Source organism: Bos indicus x Bos taurus, chromosome 7, assembly GCF_003369695.1.
Source record: "Bos indicus x Bos taurus breed Angus x Brahman F1 hybrid chromosome 7, Bos_hybrid_MaternalHap_v2.0, whole genome shotgun sequence".
Lineage (NCBI taxonomy): Eukaryota > Metazoa > Chordata > Mammalia > Artiodactyla > Bovidae > Bos > Bos indicus x Bos taurus.
The window spans coordinates 107,762,122-107,779,358 of NC_040082.1; the positions used below are offsets into that span (position 1 = coordinate 107,762,122).

Consider the following 17,237-nt stretch of genomic DNA (forward strand, 5'->3'; position numbering starts at 1 on the left):
GGACACACATGTCCCCAGGAACACAGGCACATGTGCCCGGCTTACCCCCAGAAGTGCCTGCAGTGCACCTAGGCACTGCAACCCAAGAGCACAGGCATGCCCCAGAAGTGTGCACACATATGTACGTGGGCACATACAAGTACATGTGCATACCTGCACACACACACACCCTTTCATGTGTGGGCATGCATGTGCATGGTACACACACATACACATGTACACCCACAGACATGTCATTCCTTACATATTTACACGCCCACAAACACACGTGTACATGCAGGACACGTGCAAACATGTGTGGCCATCACAGCCTAGAGCACTGACTTTCAGCCATAGGAGCTCGGGCCTCGGTAGCAGCCTGTTCCTTCCCAAACCCTCAGGTTTGGGGCTGGATTGTGGGTCCTGGGTGGGGGCCCCGATGGCAGCCCTCACCTGACCACGGTTCCCCTCTGTGGCAGCTTCTTACAGGAGTTGCGTAGCTGTGACACAGATGACGACGTGGCCATGTGCTTCATCAAGAACCAGGCAGCCTTTGAGAAGTATCTGGAGTTCCTGGTGGGCCGAGTGCAAGCCGAGTCGGTGATGGTCAGCACGGCCGTGCAGGAGTTCTACAAGGTGACTCCCTTCCCATCAGCCCTGCCTCCACTCCCCAGGCTTGATGCTGGCTCCTGGCTTTTAGATCATCTTCCCTGACCCTACTCAGGCTCCGCCTCACCTTCCCAGGACCCCTGACCTCCAGGTTAGAAAAGCAGGCAGGGTCTCCCTGCCAACCGTGCTCTCCCAGCAACCCTGCTCACATGTTAGGCAGTGACACTGACCACCCCCTGGGGCAGCAGTGGGACCCACCTGGGGAGGAGGGTCTGTGGGTGCGCATGCAAGCTCCCCTGGGCCCCAGGTCCACCAGCTTTCAGACTCTGGGGACACAGGCCCTCTGGAGTCTGCACACTCCTGCCCTGAGCCCAGCCCTGTGGTTCCCACAGAAATACACTGAGGAGGTGCTGTCAGCCGCGGACCCCTCGCAGCCACCGCCCCCACCACTGCAGCACTTCCTGGAGCAGCCGGTAGAGCGGGTGCAGCAGTACCAGGCCCTGCTCAAGGTAGGCAGTACGGCCCAGGGGCTGTGGGGCCGCCCCCGTGCCCAGCCACCCCAGGCCTTGCCTTGACCTGCAGTCTTCCACAGGAGCTGATCCGCAACAAGGCGCGGAACGGCCAGAACTGCGCGCTGCTCGAGCAAGCCTACGCGGTGGTGTCGGCCCTGCCGCAGCGAGCGGAGAACCAGCTGCACGTGTCGCTCATGGAGAACTACCCTGGCACCCTGGAGGCCCTGGGCGAGCCCATCCGCCAGGTGGGGCTGAGGGTGCGGGGAGGGCCTTGGGAGGCAGAGGGTGGACGCCAGGCTGGGCCTGGCTGACCGCGGCCGACCGTGCTCCCAGGGCCACTTCATCGTGTGGGAGGGGGCGCCAGGCGCGCGGATGCCGTGGAAAGGCCACCACCGGCACGTCTTCCTGTTCCGGAACCACCTGGTGGTCTGCAAGCCCCGGCGGGACTCCCGCACCGACACCTTCAGCTACGTCTTCCGGAACATGATGAAGGTTTGCAGGGTGCCGGTGGAGCCTGGGTGGGCAGGGAGGCCCTGCAGGGTGTGCAGGCCAGGAATCCCAGGGGTCAGTCCCGCCACCCTGGCCTTGGTGACCACAGCTTGTCTGCGGCCCGGCAGTCAGCCTGTGCCCTCCTCCCACAGCTGAGCAGCATCGACCTGAACGACCAGGTGGAGGGCGATGACCGAGCCTTTGAGATCTGGCATGAGCGGGAGGACTCCGTGCGCAAGTACCTGCTGCAGGCACGGACGGTCATCACCAAGAACTCCTGGGTGAAGGAGATCTGTGGCATCCAGCAGCGCCTGGCCTTGCCCATCTGGCGTGAGTGCCTGGGCTCCTGGGGCAAGGCTGGGAGGGAGACTGAACCTTTGCCTGGGTGCCTGGCTTGACGAGGCACACGAGTCAGCAGGTCCTGAGCTCTGGGCCCTTGTCCCCACCTGGGCACACACAAGGGAAGATGCTCGATTCTAGGGCAAGTGGCGTGCTCTACCCTTGGTTAGCCAGATTTGGTGGGGGCCTCGGGGTCCGCGCTTGGCTGCCCAGCGCAGGGCAGGCAGGCTGTGTTAGGGATGTGAAGGGCCCAGCAGTCTTGGTTTTGCTTCCTCACTTAGAATGGGAGAGAAGATCCCATTTCAACATACCCTTCTTTCCCGCAGTCCCTACCGGGCTCCCCGACACATCCTGGGCCTGTGTCCCATCCCCTGAGTACCGTCCAGCTCCCAGTTTGGTACTGCGGATAAAGGCTCCTAAGGGGTGGTGTCTGTTGGAACCGTTTGTTGGTCTTGGGGCTCTGGTCCTGCCACATGGACACCTGAGGGAGGGAGGGAGTGATCAAGGCCCTGTGTTTGTATCCCAGGCCCCCCTGATTTTGAAGAAGAGCTGGCTGACTGCACAGCTGAGCTGGGTGAGACGGTCAAGCTGGCCTGCCGTGTGACGGGCACACCCAAGCCCATTGTCAGCTGGTACAAAGGTAAGCCTTTGGGTGCTAATCCTGCAACAGGCAAGAGCCACCCAGAGGGAATCAGGCTGGGCAGGGGGCCAGGGGTCCAGGGTGGCGTCTGACGGAGGGGCTGGGCACAAGAGACAGGCCTCCTGTTCTGGTTGCCTGCTCCTGAATCAAAGCCAGGCTGGCGGGTGCACAGCGGGGTGAGGTGGGGCAGAGGCGGAGCTTGCTCCCATGAGTGTCATGCTTTTGACACAGTGACTCTGCCCACCCCTGAATCTCGCTCATTCGTTCCCTCATTTGATCATGTTTGTGCTGAGTGCCCAGAACCATTCCAGGTGTGTGGGAAATAGCAGTGAACAGGCAGGTCATCCTTGTCTGTGGACAGAGGCTGGCCTTCTTGGAGAGGAGACAGATGACAAGCACATAGACACATATGCAATATCAAGTCCAAAGTGGCATGACCAGCCAGAGACATATGGCAGGACGAAGGGCAGACCGGTTGGAGGAACTCCCAGTGGGCAGCGAGGTTCCAGAGGAACAGCAGGCAGAGGGGAGCCGAGGCGGGCGTGGTGGGGCATGAGGCTGGAGAACGCTGGGCCTTGAGGGCTGCCGTGTGGTTCTCAGGTTTGACTCCCCTGTGTGGTGGGAGCTGCAAACTCTGGGGGTCCCCAGGAACACCTTCACTTCTGACATCAACTTCAGGATCCCAAGACCATTCTCACTGAGTACCAACTGCACGCTTGGGTGTCCCCAACCACCTTCAGGCTCAGTGACTGACTGAATCTCAGGGACTCAGCGGAACTCAGCACAACCATCCCAGTCAGGGTTCTGGTTTACTGCAGTAAAAGGGGAGCGGTACGTGGGGTGGGATCCATTTGAGGGTCCAGGCGTGGCCCAGATGTCCCCACAATAGAGTGGTGTGGACGTGCCTGTTTCTGTCACCTCTCATGTGTCCCAGCACAGGTAGTGTGGCCACCCAGGGAGACTCCCTTGTTGAGCCTCGTTGCTCAGGTCTCTGCCGGGGCGCTCACACAGACTGTCTGTCTGCACGACTGGCCTCCATCTGTGGCCCCTCTGAGGCCCAGCTGATGCCGTATGACCTAAAGCCCCCCACCCCACCAAGTCACAGTGTAGCCTAGACCATCTGGTGAGTCTCAAAGTCTCAGGTAAACCATGATGCTCTCACTAGGTGTCATCTGGGCTGAAAGGTAAGTCCTGAGTTCTAGTTGGGTCCCAATAGCCTGGTTTTGGGGGACGGTCCCAGGGAAGTCCGCCCTCCCATCCTGCTTGTCCACAACCAGTCAGGCGCATGTGTCCATCACAGATGGCAGAGAATGGGGCTGGAGCAGATATGCAGGCCACTTTGCTGGGACATGCAAGAAGGGCCATCCCGGCCCAGGGTTAGGGCTTCAGAGCAGAGTCAGTGGATAAGTGACTTGTTCCCCCAGCACCGTCTTCCTTCCAGAGTCTGTGGGGTCCTGAAGTCTTCAGAGTTCCCTGCCACCTCGCAGAACCCATGCAGTGCAACCCCACTTCCCCGCCATCCCTTCTCATACCAGACCTCTCACCTGTGAGGGTGGGTTCAGAGAGACAAGCCCAGTCAGTAAAAGTAATTGAGAAGAACACGCCTGTCAGCCCCACCCCTTCAGCTAGGCTGCCCTCAGGAGCGTGTGCCAGCGGGGCTGTGTCTGAGGGAAAGGAGGGTTGCACCATGCCCAGGAACAGTCAGGGTGGGATCCCGGGTTCCCAACTGTCTCCAGACCATCCACTGTCTTTTTCATCTGGACCTTTACCCGGTGAGCAGCTTACAGGCTTAGACTCCTCTGAGGACAGCTGTGTCTGGGGAGTGGAGGAAGCAGTAGCCAGCCGGTGGTCAGTTCATGTTGGGCAGCCCCCACGACAGACAGGTCCTCAGACTGCTGGTGGGCTGGGCGGCACACACAGCCCCGTGGTGTGGCCAGAGCCGGCGGTTCACTGACCTAAAGCACCCTCACAGTTGGAGACACCTGAGAGATGTCTCCTGAGGGACACCCATCTGCCAGGTGAGAGCGTTACCCTTGGCAGTCCCTGGTGGCATGCACTGGAACTTGGCCCCACACGCAGGGCAGCAACTCTACACAGGGACTCTGCTGGTCTGGAGCCCGGTCTTGCTCCCGTCTTGTCTCCATGGTTCATGGACCCAAGGAGGAGTGTCTTCAGCCCACCCATCTGTAGTTAAGTGTCAAACTGAACAGCCAGAGTGTTCACAACATCTCACATAACCTTTGCCAGGAAAAATAGCATCTGGCAGGAGAAGTCAGATTCACCCACCAGCAAAACATCATTCATCGGGTGGAAGTTTAAGTGTCGGGGGCAGAAGGCCAACTTCTAATTCACCCCTGGGGCAGGGAGCCCCAGTGATGCTCTGGTCTCTGTCCCTGCATGCCAGCAGGAAGGAAAAGCAGTTGGCTGCAATGCCCAGGACTCCTGCCAGGAGCTGTTCGCCTGTACAGAAGACCCCATTGTGGCTGTCCTGTCCTCGCCAGCTGGAGCCACAGGAGCAGTGACTGGACTGGGCTGATGGCAGTCTCCCGCCAGCTCCCACTCTCTGTGGCTGTACACGGCTGTTGATTTTGGACTCGGCCTCTCCTCTCACCTGGCTGCTTTCACATCTCCCAAGAGGCCTGCAACTTTCTCCCGCTGGGGTTCTGCTGGCAGTCTTGGCCAGTGACACGTTGCTGGGCTGGAGCTGGTTACATGCTCCATAGCCTCTCCACATGTAGGGCCTCGCCACCCTCGTGTGGAGCAGGGTGTTCCAAGCAGCAGACACCAGGGTCCAGAGGTGGAAGCCACAGTCACAGCACCCTGACTTGGCCCCAGGGTGACAGTTTTCTTCTTGCTCTGTGGGAACCTTGCTCAGATCCCATCAGTGGAATCCAGACACCTGTATCCAGCAGAGCCATCAAAATCTAAGCCCTCCCCCTGGCTGCATGCCTGGCGTATCAGAGGGGCATGGTGGGTCCCTCTGAGCCCAGGGAGACCAAGGCCCACTTCTGATGATTTTTCTCTTAAAGCAGTGGTAAGGGTGGAGGATGAGGAAGGGCTCAGGGATGGAAGGAGACATACTTCTGTAGCTCAGTAATACCTAGTGTTTTGGGCTCACTCAGATGAGGCGGCAGAATTGTCACTACAGATGCGACCTGTTTTAGCTTCAGGGGCCCCTTGACTTAACAGCCACATCACTTTGTTCTCAGGGGCTCTGTGTCCCTTGCCTGGCATGATGGTGACATTTTGGGTGGGGTCCACTTAGCAGAGGTTCCCAGTGGCCCAGAGCCATCGTAACATCTCCCATCCCCTTTCTGGTTCTTCCCATGAGGGCTGAGTGAGGTGTCCAAGGAGGCAGGACCACCTGTCAGGAGGCACTCATGTCTCTGGATCAGCTTCTCCAGAGTGTTACCAGGTGCCATGAATCCACGTGCCAGCTGTTGACAGTTCCCCGTAGAGGTTTGTCTATGTCAAGGAGTTGTCCCAAGCCAGGGTTCGCAGCAAACACCAGGGTCCTTTCCTGTTATCTCTAAAAGAATCCTTCATTTTTTGGTGCCCGTGCCTCTCATCCCTGAGTTCTAGCCCTGCTCCTGCCTGCCTTCTGCCCCCCAGGGTTGGTGATGGCTTTCCCTTTGCACCCAGTGTGGGTGTGTATGTCTGTGACTGGACTCAGAAATGCCTCCTGGGATTCAGCATGGGCTCTGATGTTTGTTGGGAAGTGGGGCTGAACAGCAGCGTCCCCGCTGTAGGGAGAGAGAGTGTGTCAACCAAGGCACCATCCAGGAGACTTTGAACCCACTTCTCAGTGCTCGGCTTGGAGCTGCCTGCTCGGTTTCCCTCCACTCACAGGAAATAGCTGTTTCTTGCACAGCCGACCGTGACGTTTGGGCAGTATGTCCACCACTGATTCCCATGGACATCCCTTCCCTCCAGTCTATTAACTGGTCCACAGGCCGCGACCTTTCTCTTTTGGAATGGTGTGTCTCTTACAGCGTCCCTTCCTTGTTGCCAAAATTGCAAATTAGAAACTGTGAAGGACCTGAGCTATTTCTTGGCTTGCAACCCAGCAAGCAGTCGGCCAGCCAGATTACAAATACAAGACCCCAAGTCAGAGACAAAGGTTGTTTGTCACAGCAAAAGCAGCAGCATTTTGCACAGGCTTCCCATACCTTGATCTCCACATCCAGGCACCAGATGTCAGCTTAATGCAGTGAACTGTTCCACAAGAGAGGAACCTTGAGTTTTAGGAGATACTTAACTTTCATGGGGCTGCTGGCACATCTTCCCTTCCTTCCCTCCAAAGAGAAAAGTGACTTACAGCCCTAGAAGGCTCACACGTCTCACAGGGAAGGAAGCTGAGGGCTTTGCCTCTGCTGACGTGGATGGCTCCTGGGGGAGGTTTCCAAGGAGGCAGGACCACCTGTCAGGAAGCACCGACATCTCTCTGGATCACTTTCTGTAGCGTGTCATCAGCACCTAGACACCATCCAGGTGCCATGAGCCCATGTGCCAGCTGTTGACAGTCCCTCTAGAGGTTTGTCCCTGTCAGGGAGTAGGTGACAGGGAACACCTAGCTGTAGGTGTCTTTGCCCAAAGGGTCTGATTGTGCAGGAATGCCGGAAGTCCAAGGAGAAGTGTTTTCTGACAGCAAGATGAAGGCTGAGAATTGACCACAGGTTGACAGTGGGTCTCCCTGATAGCTCAGTTGGTAAAGAAAGAATCCACCTGCAATGCAGGAGACCCTGGTTCGATTCCTGGGTCAGGAAGATCCGCTGGAGAAGGGATAGGCTACCCACTCCAGTATTCTTTGGCTTCCCTTGTGGCTTGGCTGGTAAAGAAATCGCCTGCAATTCAGGAAACCTGGGTTCGATCCCTGCGTTGGGAAGATCACCTGGAGAAGGGAAAGGCTACCTATTTCAATATTCTTGCCTGGAGAATTCCATGGACTGTCTAGTCCATGGAGTTGCAAAGAGTTGCACACGACTGAGCGACTTTCACTTTGACTGCCAGGGTAACTGGTGTCCTTGCCAAGGGCTGTGTTGTGTGAGGTGAAAGCCAAGAGGTGTGGTTTGGGAAAAGATGGAAAGGGAAGCTCCTGGAGACAGAGAATGAGAAGGGCTCTTTCTTGGAATTACCATACAGGGATGCAGGGAGATAGGGTGACAGCTGGAAGCTTTTTTTTTGGGGGGGGGGGGGTTACGTTTTTAAATTGTTAAGTTTCTCTGTGAATCAGATGTCAAGATGTTTTAACTTAAACAACCTTGTTCAGAATGTACAGAGCTATTAGAAATCTATGAAATTGTACATATTCATGGAGGAAAGATTTATTCATAATGAAAGATGCATAGCTCCCCACCCCTCTCGCAGGAAGGAAACGTGGTACAGCTGGAGATGTTAGTCAGGTGGGCATTGGATGAGGATGTGCTGGGGACCAGCCCCGGCTGATCCAGGGTATTCGAAGCAGGGACGGCGTCGGCGACCTATTTATTTAAATATTTTATCAAAGATATAAAGAGTAATAGGATGAGGATAGCTCAGTAGGAAAATTCAGTGGAGAAAAGAGGCTGAGTAGCTTGGTTTATGCGGGAGACCAATAAAACTTCAAGACAAGAAGTTTGCACCACTTACGTAGGCCGCAGGCATCCTTCCATTCTCCCGAAGGAGAAGAGACACTGAGGCCTCCCCGGTCGGATCTTAGAAGCCCAGGCATAATTAGCAAGCATGGCGGGTTCCGCGCTCCAGATGGAGACTCAGCCAGAATTTGAGAGAAAGAGCGACGTGGGGAGACCAAGTTTCGGTGAACAAGGCCCGCACTTTATTTTCCAAAGTAGTTTTTATACCTTAAGTTGTGCATAGAGGATAATGGGGGAAGAGGTGGAGTCATGCAAGGACAGCAGTTCCTGGTCCTAATCGAAGCCAGGCTTTCAAACTTATCATATGCAAAAGTTCAGGTGAATTACATCATCTTCTGGCCAGGAGGCCTGTTAACATTTTAAGAAACTTACCTTTCTCTAAAGGTGATTATTGCAAAGTCAGACACCAGCCTCCAAAAAAGCATTGGACAAAGCTGCATTCCTATAGGGCAAAGGTGAGGTGGGCTCAGTCAAGAAAAGAATTAACTCAAGGGTCCAAGGTTACAAACATTGAGGCTACTACTTACATCTATACACCCATTATATCAATCAATACACTGCTAAGGACACAGTAGGTAAGGGGTATGGAGACTTAGCAGCAAACATTGGCCGAATAAGTGAAAAACCTTTCACCAATACAATTTCTAATCAATCTTTTAACTACTCAAAAGAATCTGTGTTTAGACAGTTTAGAACATCTCCTGCCTCTCACAGTTGGGAGGCTCTGAACAATCACATGTGGCCGAAAAAACCTATTCAGGCAGGCTAGAGGATTTCCAAAGGAGTTTGTAGGTTGAAACACTGTCACACCCAGGAATTATTAACTGGAGCTGTAAGCTAACTCTTTTTTCAGAGAGACGTAGTGGGGGACAGCCCCCCATAAAGTCAGAGGTGTAGGTGAAAGCACAAAGCAAAAAGTAGGCAGACTCTGGTTTTGGGGGTAAATGCTCGAGAATTTCCAGGGAGACTCCTGAGGCTTGATCCCGCCTTTGTGTATGCCAAGCCTCCTTCCTCATGACCTTTGCCATGGGCGGAGCTCGCTCCCCGAAAGGATGATAAAGAGACAGTGCTGTCCAATTATCTGCTAGGTGGGGTCAGTACCTTGGGGGAGTTGCAGAACCACTGGCAAGGTAGTTGAGGGTCTTATTATCAGAGGAGACGTCCCCCAGCCTGGCCCCTGCCTCCAGCTAAGAGCTGGCCTTTTGGAGGCCACACTGCACAGTGAGGTCTGGGGGAGTAGACGGTGCGGGTCAGTACCACCGCTCCACCCAGGGCTCCAGGTCAGCTTGGCCAGCTAGACCCTTGGCAGGGAGTCCACTGGCTCTTGTGCGATAGGGGTAGCTTCCTCCGTCAGATCCTGTGACTGTGACCCCCAGACAGGTCCGGCCTTTTGTCCCTGCTGGTGTTGCCCCTGATGGCCCTCCCCTCCTTTCCAGATGGGAAGCCAGTGGAGGTGGACCCTCACCACATCCTCATTGAAGACCCCGATGGCTCGTGCGCGCTTATCCTGGACAACTTGACTGGTGCCGACTCTGGCCAGTATATGTGCTTTGCAGCCAGTGCTGCTGGCAATGCCAGCACCCTGGGCAAAATATTGGTGCAAGGTGAGCCCTGAGGGGAAGGCCAGGGTATACGTGCCCAGGCCCCACCCTATGGGCATTATAAAGGTATCAGCCCTGGTTGGGGGCACATGGATGGAGCTGCAGGGATGGTTGTGCATATCTGACAAGTCTGGGAGGCTCATTGGTGGGGGTGGGGTCCTGGTCCATCATGGTGTCTCTCTCTGTATCTCTGTGTCTCTGTCTGCATCTCTGCCTCCACCTCCTTTTCTATTTCTTTCTCTGTATCCATCTCTGTTTATCTGTTTCTGTCTCTCTTTTTGTCCCTCTGTCTCCATCTCTGTGTCTCTGGTTTTCTTTCTGTGTCATCTCTGTGTCTCTGTTTCTTTCCCTCCATCTCTCAATCTCTCTCTTGTCTCCCCACATTCCCTGGGCCCCGCAGTCCCGCCTCGGTTTGTGAACAAGGTCCGGGCAGTGCCCTTTGTGGATGGAGAAGATGCCCAGATCACCTGCACCATCGAAGGTGCCCCATATCCTCAGATCAGGTGGGCCACCAGCTGGCTTGGGGGTGGGGCAGCAGAGGGCGCGCAGGCCTGCCCTGGGGCTGTCCTGCCTGCCTGAGAGGTGCGGGTGGGCAGCCTGTTAGCTGGGTCAGGGCCGGCTAGGCACAGAACTGCCACCTGTCCCGTGAGGAGTGGGCGTGAGAGGGCTGCGGCACGTTCTGAACACGGCTCTAGCTGCCGTGACAAGGACATGGAACCGGCTGTTCGTTGGGTGGGTGGCGTCCAGGAGGGTGGGCTCTGTGAGGATACTTGGAACTATGGGATGGGTGAGGAGAGGGTCCTGAGCATGGGCGGGAGACCCACCTGCTGCCCCTGGGGCTGGCTGCAGGTGGTACAAGGATGGGGCCCTGCTGACCCCTGGGGGCAAATACCAGACCCTGAGTGAGCCCCGCAGTGGCCTTCTGGTGCTGGAGATCCGGGCAGCTGGCACGGAGGATCTGGGCATCTATGAGTGTGAGGTGAGGTGGGTGGGGCTGGGGGAGGGGGTTGGGGGCCTTGCCTGGGGAATCCCGCCTGGTGACTATCACCCTTGACCACAGTGAGAGAGGGGACCCTAGGCCACTGTCGCCCACTATCCGTGTGGAGAAGATGGGGACTGAGGAGCAGGCCCTGGGCGGAGCCCCCTTGGTCCTCATGGTCTGGGGGCACTGGTGGGGGTCAGGGGGAAGGTATGTGCTAGCCTTGGCGCTTCCTGACCGCCAGCCTCCTCTGTGCTGTTGCTCCGGGCAGCCTGCAGGGGACATTGCGGTGCCTGCTCCCAAAGGCAATTCTCAGAGAAAGAAACAGACCCCCAGTCAGCTCTGGACCTGTGCTGGCCACACACGGTGATTTAAATGTAAACCAGTTAAAGCTAACATTTAAGTAAAGATTCACTTCTAATTCACGTACTCAGAGCCCACGTGGCCACTGTGCTAGACAGAGCAGGTGGAGAGTGTTCCGCCTGTCTCAGGGAGCTCCTGGTCACGGGACTCGGTAGCTGGCCTGGTACCCTTACCCATGTGGCCAGGCTCTGCGGCTCTTGAAATAGCTACGGTGGGCCCTGCATGCCACCGCTGGCCTGTGTGGCCTCACAGAGACTGCCCAGGCCCCCTGGGGAGCCACAGGCTGGAGGTGAGCCCCTGCTCTATGCCCTGCAGTTGGTGAACCGGCTGGGCTCCAAGCGGAGCCGTGCGGAGCTGCTCATGCAGAGCCCCGTGCTGCAGGCCCGGGAACAGCACCGCGTGGAGCGGCTTGCGGCCGTGGAAGGTGAGTGCCTCTGCGTGCGGTCCGGCCTGAGCTGAACCCCCACAGGCTGGGGCAGGTCCAGGAGGGGTAGAACCCTCAACCCTTCTTGTCAGAGCACACTTCCAGGAGGAGGGGAAGCACGATCGGAGGAGGGGACTCGGAATGGGGGCCAAGCGCTGGCGGCCCATGCCTGACTGGAGCCACATATGTGGGGGCCAGAGAAGGGTGGGCTGTGAACCAGAGCCTGGGAAAGGCTGATGGGGTTGTCTGAAGGGTCAGGGGACCCCCTAAGTCTGCTAATAACCATTCCTGGGGGGAATAACAAGTGCATATGCAGGTCAGACCTGGGCCTGGAGCTGCCTGCCAGGCAGTGTTCAGAGAGGTCTTACAGGATGGGTGGCAGGGGCAGCTACACAGAAGCAGGCTGATGGGTCCCAGCTTGGCTCCTGGGAGAAGGAACAGTGTCAGGGGCACGATCCTTCTGCAGCAGGCGGCCCTGGCTAAGGAAAGGACAGGGTGCTGTGGCTTGGCCTGGGCCAGGCTGGGAGGGGTCTGGGCTGCAGAACGGGCCTCACTAGGGAGCAGCATGCTCCCAGGCAGGTGGTGAAGGATGACAAGACATCTCCCTCCGTGGCTCCAGGGTCCCAACCAGGATGGCTGGGATGGCGAGGAGGGCAGTTGGTGTCTGTTCAGTTCAGAGAGTGGCCTTACAGGGCTTGCAGGGTGGGTGACAGCCTCAGGGAGAGTTTCTCCTGGTCTGAGCTGACTTACCTGGAAGGGGCTGCCAGGACAGAGATTGAGCCTCCCATCCTCGGGGGCATGCAAGCAGAAGCTACACTGAAACACCTGGGGGAGCTCCAGCTCTCACAGTAGGGCTGGGTTGGGGTCTGTGTCCTCCCAAGTCCTGAAAGTTGGCTCCTCTGATGCCTTGAGCCCCCAGACCCAGTGCCTCCCAGGGTCCAGCGTGCGGGGCTTGCTGTCTGTCTGGACTCTCACTGAGTCAGCCATCTGGTGCCAGAAGGGCGGGCCTGGGACCTCTCCCACTCTGTAGGGCCCGCCCAGAGACCCTTCCTCCCTCGTGGGCAGGGGTCCTGTTCATCAAGCCCCAAAGGGCACTGGTCAAGCTGGCTCCCACTGGAGGCCCCCACGGCATCTGCTGGCACCTCTGCTGTGCCCCTGGTGGTCTTACGTGGCGCACGGCAGGGCTCAGCACCCTGTCTCGGCGGCGACAAGTGCATCCCACAGAGCTCTCAGTCCACCGTCACAACGGGCCTCTGTCTGGGCCCTGTGGATGGAGGGTCTGGAGGAGGGCGGCGCACCCACGCCAGGAATGGCCTTGGCGCCTCACAAGGCGAGGCCAGTCTTCACAGCCCCTGGGACTGGAGCCTGCCGCCTCCTGCTTCCTAATCCTGACCTGCTGCTTCATCATTAACCCGGTGGCTCTGCAGCCAGGACGGGCCCTGGCTGGCCCCGTGGGGTGGGGCGCTGCCCCCTCGCTTGTGAAACTGCGCCGGGCCGAGAGCCCTGCTTGGCATGGCTGTACCCCTTCCATAATCACCAATACGCACTGGATCCCAGAGCCCCCCCGGATGACAGGTTAGATGAGGAACAAGGTGCCAGGAGTGTAGCAGCCCACGGGGGCCCTGGTCACCACCCCTAGAATCAACAGAATGAGTCCCGCGTCAGAGAGGAGCAGGGAAAAGGCCCTGGATCGCTCACTGTTGTGTGCGCAGGGGGCGGCCTCCAGGCCACAGACAGGTTGGTGTTCCCTGGGCCCAACTTCGTCTAGATACAGGGCATTGTGGCTGCCTCCCATTCTCTCTCCCAGTAGGCTGCCCTCTCTCCAGGAGGCCGCTTGCACAAGCACATGCAGGCACACATAGTCACACACATGTGCGTGCACACACATGCATTATGGACACACGTGTGCACGCGTGCACAGTAAATGCGGCACCCAAGTGCCATACAGACACAGCTGGGACATTTAACTCATGTTCGTTGGGAACAAGGCTAAAATAGTCACGGTCATCTAAAGAAGTCCTTTTCCACGTGGCACAAAGTCCCACAGACCGCAGACTAGGAGGCTGTGTGCCCTGGGCCACGTCACCCCCTCAGCTTTCCCCCAGTCTGGTGAGAGGGACGTTGAGATGTATGGGTGCTGGTAGCTGGCGGGCTGCCTGCTCGCCTGCTGACCAGGCTGGGAGGGGACATATCTGTGCCAAGCTTGGCCCTGCCCAGAAGCTACAGAGGAAGAGGCCTCCAGATGGTGGGGAGTAGGTGCTGCCGGGTCCTGGATGCGTCCCGTGCTATCTCTGGGATGTGGGTCCCTGTCAGCAACAGGGGAGCCACAGGGCTTATCCTGTTGGCTCCAGGGAGGAGGACAGCCAGGACAATCAAGAAACAGTTGAGTGTGTGGGATGCTCCTGGCTCGCTCAGAGCTCAGGATGCTGCTCAGACATCCTCAGGTTGCTCCCAGAGGGCCTTCTGTGGCCTGATGCCCAGCACTCAGACAGGCTACCTCTAGGACTCCAGAGTCACTCTGCCCTGGAGAGAGGTCCTTTGGTCTTAGAATTCTTTGTGAACTAGGCACCAGCCCTCCACCTCCCGGTTTGGCTGCCAGACACAGGCCATTCCTTTCCCCTTTCTAGGCCTTGGTTTCTATGAAAAGAGGAACTTCAGGGCCTCCCAAATACCCAGGGCTCCCTGGGTACTTGGACTAAAGGAAGAGCTTGGATTTCTGTGTGGGCAGCCTGAACAAGGCACTTATTCTCATGAAGCTCCTGCAAGACCCCTCAAGGGGAACAGGGCTTTTCGCCCCACGTGGGACGCATGGTCACCGCAGCGCCTCATCCCCAGACCCCCGGAGGAGGCACTGTCACCGTTTCAAAGGTGAAGGGCCTGGGGCTCTACGCCGAGACATTCCTCCTGGGGGATCACACAGTCCAGCAGGGTTTGGAGCCAGTGTCCTAAGCTGAGCGAGTTACCACACTGCCGGCCCACTCGGATAGCTCAGCCCCCAGCGCTGGCTGATCTGTAACCCTCGCTATTCCGACTGTTTTCTTTGTAGTCACTGAGCAGGAGACTAAGGTCCCCAAGAAAACCGTCATCATGTAAGTGCAGGCGTGTTCCTAACCCTCCCTCTGACTGCAGTGCTCCCTGCATGCCCACTAACCTCCCCGGATCTTGCCTGTGTAGCCTGGCCCCTGGCTTGCCTGACTGCTTGCTCCCGTGGTCTTTGTTCACCACACAGACTGCCAGCACTTTGCAGACACTCCCAGAGCATTCACCTCCCCTTGAGACCTTGCCTACCACATTTCAAAGCTGTCTGTCCTAGGGTCTAGGTACCCTCTCCATGGCTGTGTTGTCTTAGCAGGGTCGACTTATTCTGCACATCCCAGGGCTCAGCCAGGGCTTGGACTCAGAGTCATACTAGTCAGGGAAGAGCAAAGCCTGAAAGTTTCTTCTCCAGTGTGCTGGAGGCAGAATGCTGCCATCTAGTATCCTAGGATCTAGAGCATTGTCCAAGGGAACTTTCCGTGATGACGGAAGTGATCTATGTTTACACTGCACTCCAGCGGCCACTAGCTGCGTGTGGCTACTGAGCATTTGTCTAGTGTGGCTGAAGAACTGGATTTTAAAATTTATTTTAGTTAATTTGATTTTAATTAAAATAGTGTAACCTTAGTGAACAGTACAGCTCTAGGGTCCTTAGGGGTTTCCGCACTCAGCCCTCACACTGAGAAGGTGGGGAAACTGAGGTTCAGGGAAGAGAGAAGCCTTGCTCGGGGTGGCTCCCAGTCGGAAGCTGGCTGAGAACTCATTCCCTGGATGCCACAGCCACTGTCCCCTTCCCCACGCTTCAGTGCCTCCAAGGCTGAGGAAATGCCATACATGTTGATAATTGAAGAATACAAGAGGCCCAGAGCAGTCCAGGGCTAGGTGAACGGGCAGAAGGCAGGTCTGGTTTTGACCTGGATGATCTGGAAGGACTTGCAGTAGGAGGTGAATGAAGTGGAAGGGTGGAAGAGCTTGCAAAAGCTAGGAGGCAGTCAAAACTATGATTTCGTAAAGCCAGATGTCTGGGAGGCTCTAAGATGGGGAACCTCTTAATTCCCCCGAGGCAGAAGACCTCCTGTAGGGGCCTGCAGCTGGTGATGTTGCTGCAGAACCCATCTTCAGACATTGGATAGGTCCTGGATTAATCCTTCCCTGATTTTCTCCCTTCTCCCCCAGAGCAGAGTGCGGCCTCACAGTAGATGGGGCTGCCTGGGGCAGAAAGACGTCCCATCCCTGGAGGTATGCAGCCATGCCAGAGTTTTTCACAGATCAGCTCTACATTTCATCTGTGAGGGGAGCATTGTTATCTATGTTTTATGAGTGAAAACATGAAGGAGCAGAGATGGGGCCAGGCTGCCCACTGGGGACTCATGCGTGTGGGAGCCTAGACTAGGTAACTCACAAGGCACCCTCACGACCAATCTGTCCCAGGCTTAAGGAGGCAGTAACCCTCCCCCTGCAAGGACATGTACCCCCTCACATGAGGAATGGAGAGAGGCAGCTGCCTGGCACCGCATCCCCCAAGGGCACACCACACAGTGAGGAGCTCTGGGGAGCCAAGGGGTACCAGAAGGAGACCGGGCTTGGAGAGAGGCTCCTGCCACCTGGCAGCCTCAAGTGGTGTGCCACTGGCCTCAGAGCAGGGGGCCTCCATGTCTCATGGGGGCAGCAGTGAGCCGAGCAGGGGGTTGCATTTAGGAGGCGTGGACTCACTGTCCTGCCTCGGCAAATCAGGCCACTTGAGGCCAGAAGATGGGTCCTTGCCCAGGTTCCCCTGACATGTGGGCAGTCTCTGACTCAGGAACAAGCCTTGCGCCACTGAGCCTTGTGTGAAGCAGGAAGGCAGGCCTGCGGCCCTGAACAGACCACGTCTCCATGCCTCGGCTTCCCCACCAGTTAAGGGGGCACAGCGTTTCCCCTGTACCAGGGGAGGGCCAGTGGAGGCAGGGTCTGTCATCGCTGTGCACCCCGAGGTGTGGCCACACAGCTCTGTGCCCGTGCCCACGAGTAACGGCTCCCAGTTGGAGCTGTGGGTTAGCCAGAAGTAAAGCTGAACAAGAGAGACAGAGTCCTAGTCATTGCAGGCAGCTGGTAGCAGCACTGAGTTGTCACCACATGCATGCCAGATCCCTCTTCCTGAGCCCAAGAGGAAGAAATGCAGGTCTAGGGCCCAGGAGAGCTGTGTTCCTGGATGTGTTCCTGCTCCCTGCCTGTTACTCATTTCACCCTCAGTACCTGGCAGAGTTAGGGTGCTGGTTGGCGGAGGAGGGCCTGGGCTGACAGGGGGACTTCTGAATCTTGGCTCTGGGAAAGTCTCAAGCCCTTTTCCAAATCTGTCTGCACGTGTCTGCAAGGCCCCTGGCCAGAGCCCCATGCATACTCACTCACGTGCACACGGACTTGAGTTCTCGCCCCTCATCCCCATGCGGCCCCACCGGACCTCGTGGGCTGAGCTCACACCGCCCACGTTGGCAAGCCCATGCCCAGAGCCAGGAGTCTTTGCCAGGCCTCATATCCCAGACCCGGAGGCCCAAAGCACGGGCTGCATGTCCAAACTCTGGCGTCCCCCTGCTCCGCAGTCCCTGACTGGCAATCTCTGAGGCACCTGCCCTCTGAGAAGCCACCCAAACCCC

At 57.2% G+C, this 17,237-nt stretch overlaps 1 protein-coding gene across 50 annotated transcripts in view; it reads left to right on the forward strand.

The window, feature by feature from the left end:
- The window catches only part of OBSCN (obscurin, cytoskeletal calmodulin and titin-interacting RhoGEF), a 229,285-nt gene that overhangs the window by 194,984 nt on the left and 17,064 nt on the right, over positions 1-17,237 (forward strand). For all 50 annotated transcript variants that reach the window (XM_027548670.1, XM_027548671.1, XM_027548672.1 and 47 more), the window contains 10 exons: positions 459-615; positions 981-1,097; positions 1,181-1,345; positions 1,434-1,592; positions 1,742-1,919; positions 2,455-2,568; positions 9,638-9,805; positions 10,203-10,305; positions 10,652-10,781; positions 11,460-11,568. In XM_027548670.1, coding sequence (XP_027404471.1) covers positions 459-615; positions 981-1,097; positions 1,181-1,345; positions 1,434-1,592; positions 1,742-1,919; positions 2,455-2,568; positions 9,638-9,805; positions 10,203-10,305; positions 10,652-10,781; positions 11,460-11,568 — 1,400 coding nt within the window. The remainder of the gene's footprint in view (positions 1-458; positions 616-980; positions 1,098-1,180; positions 1,346-1,433; positions 1,593-1,741; positions 1,920-2,454; positions 2,569-9,637; positions 9,806-10,202; positions 10,306-10,651; positions 10,782-11,459; positions 11,569-17,237) is intronic.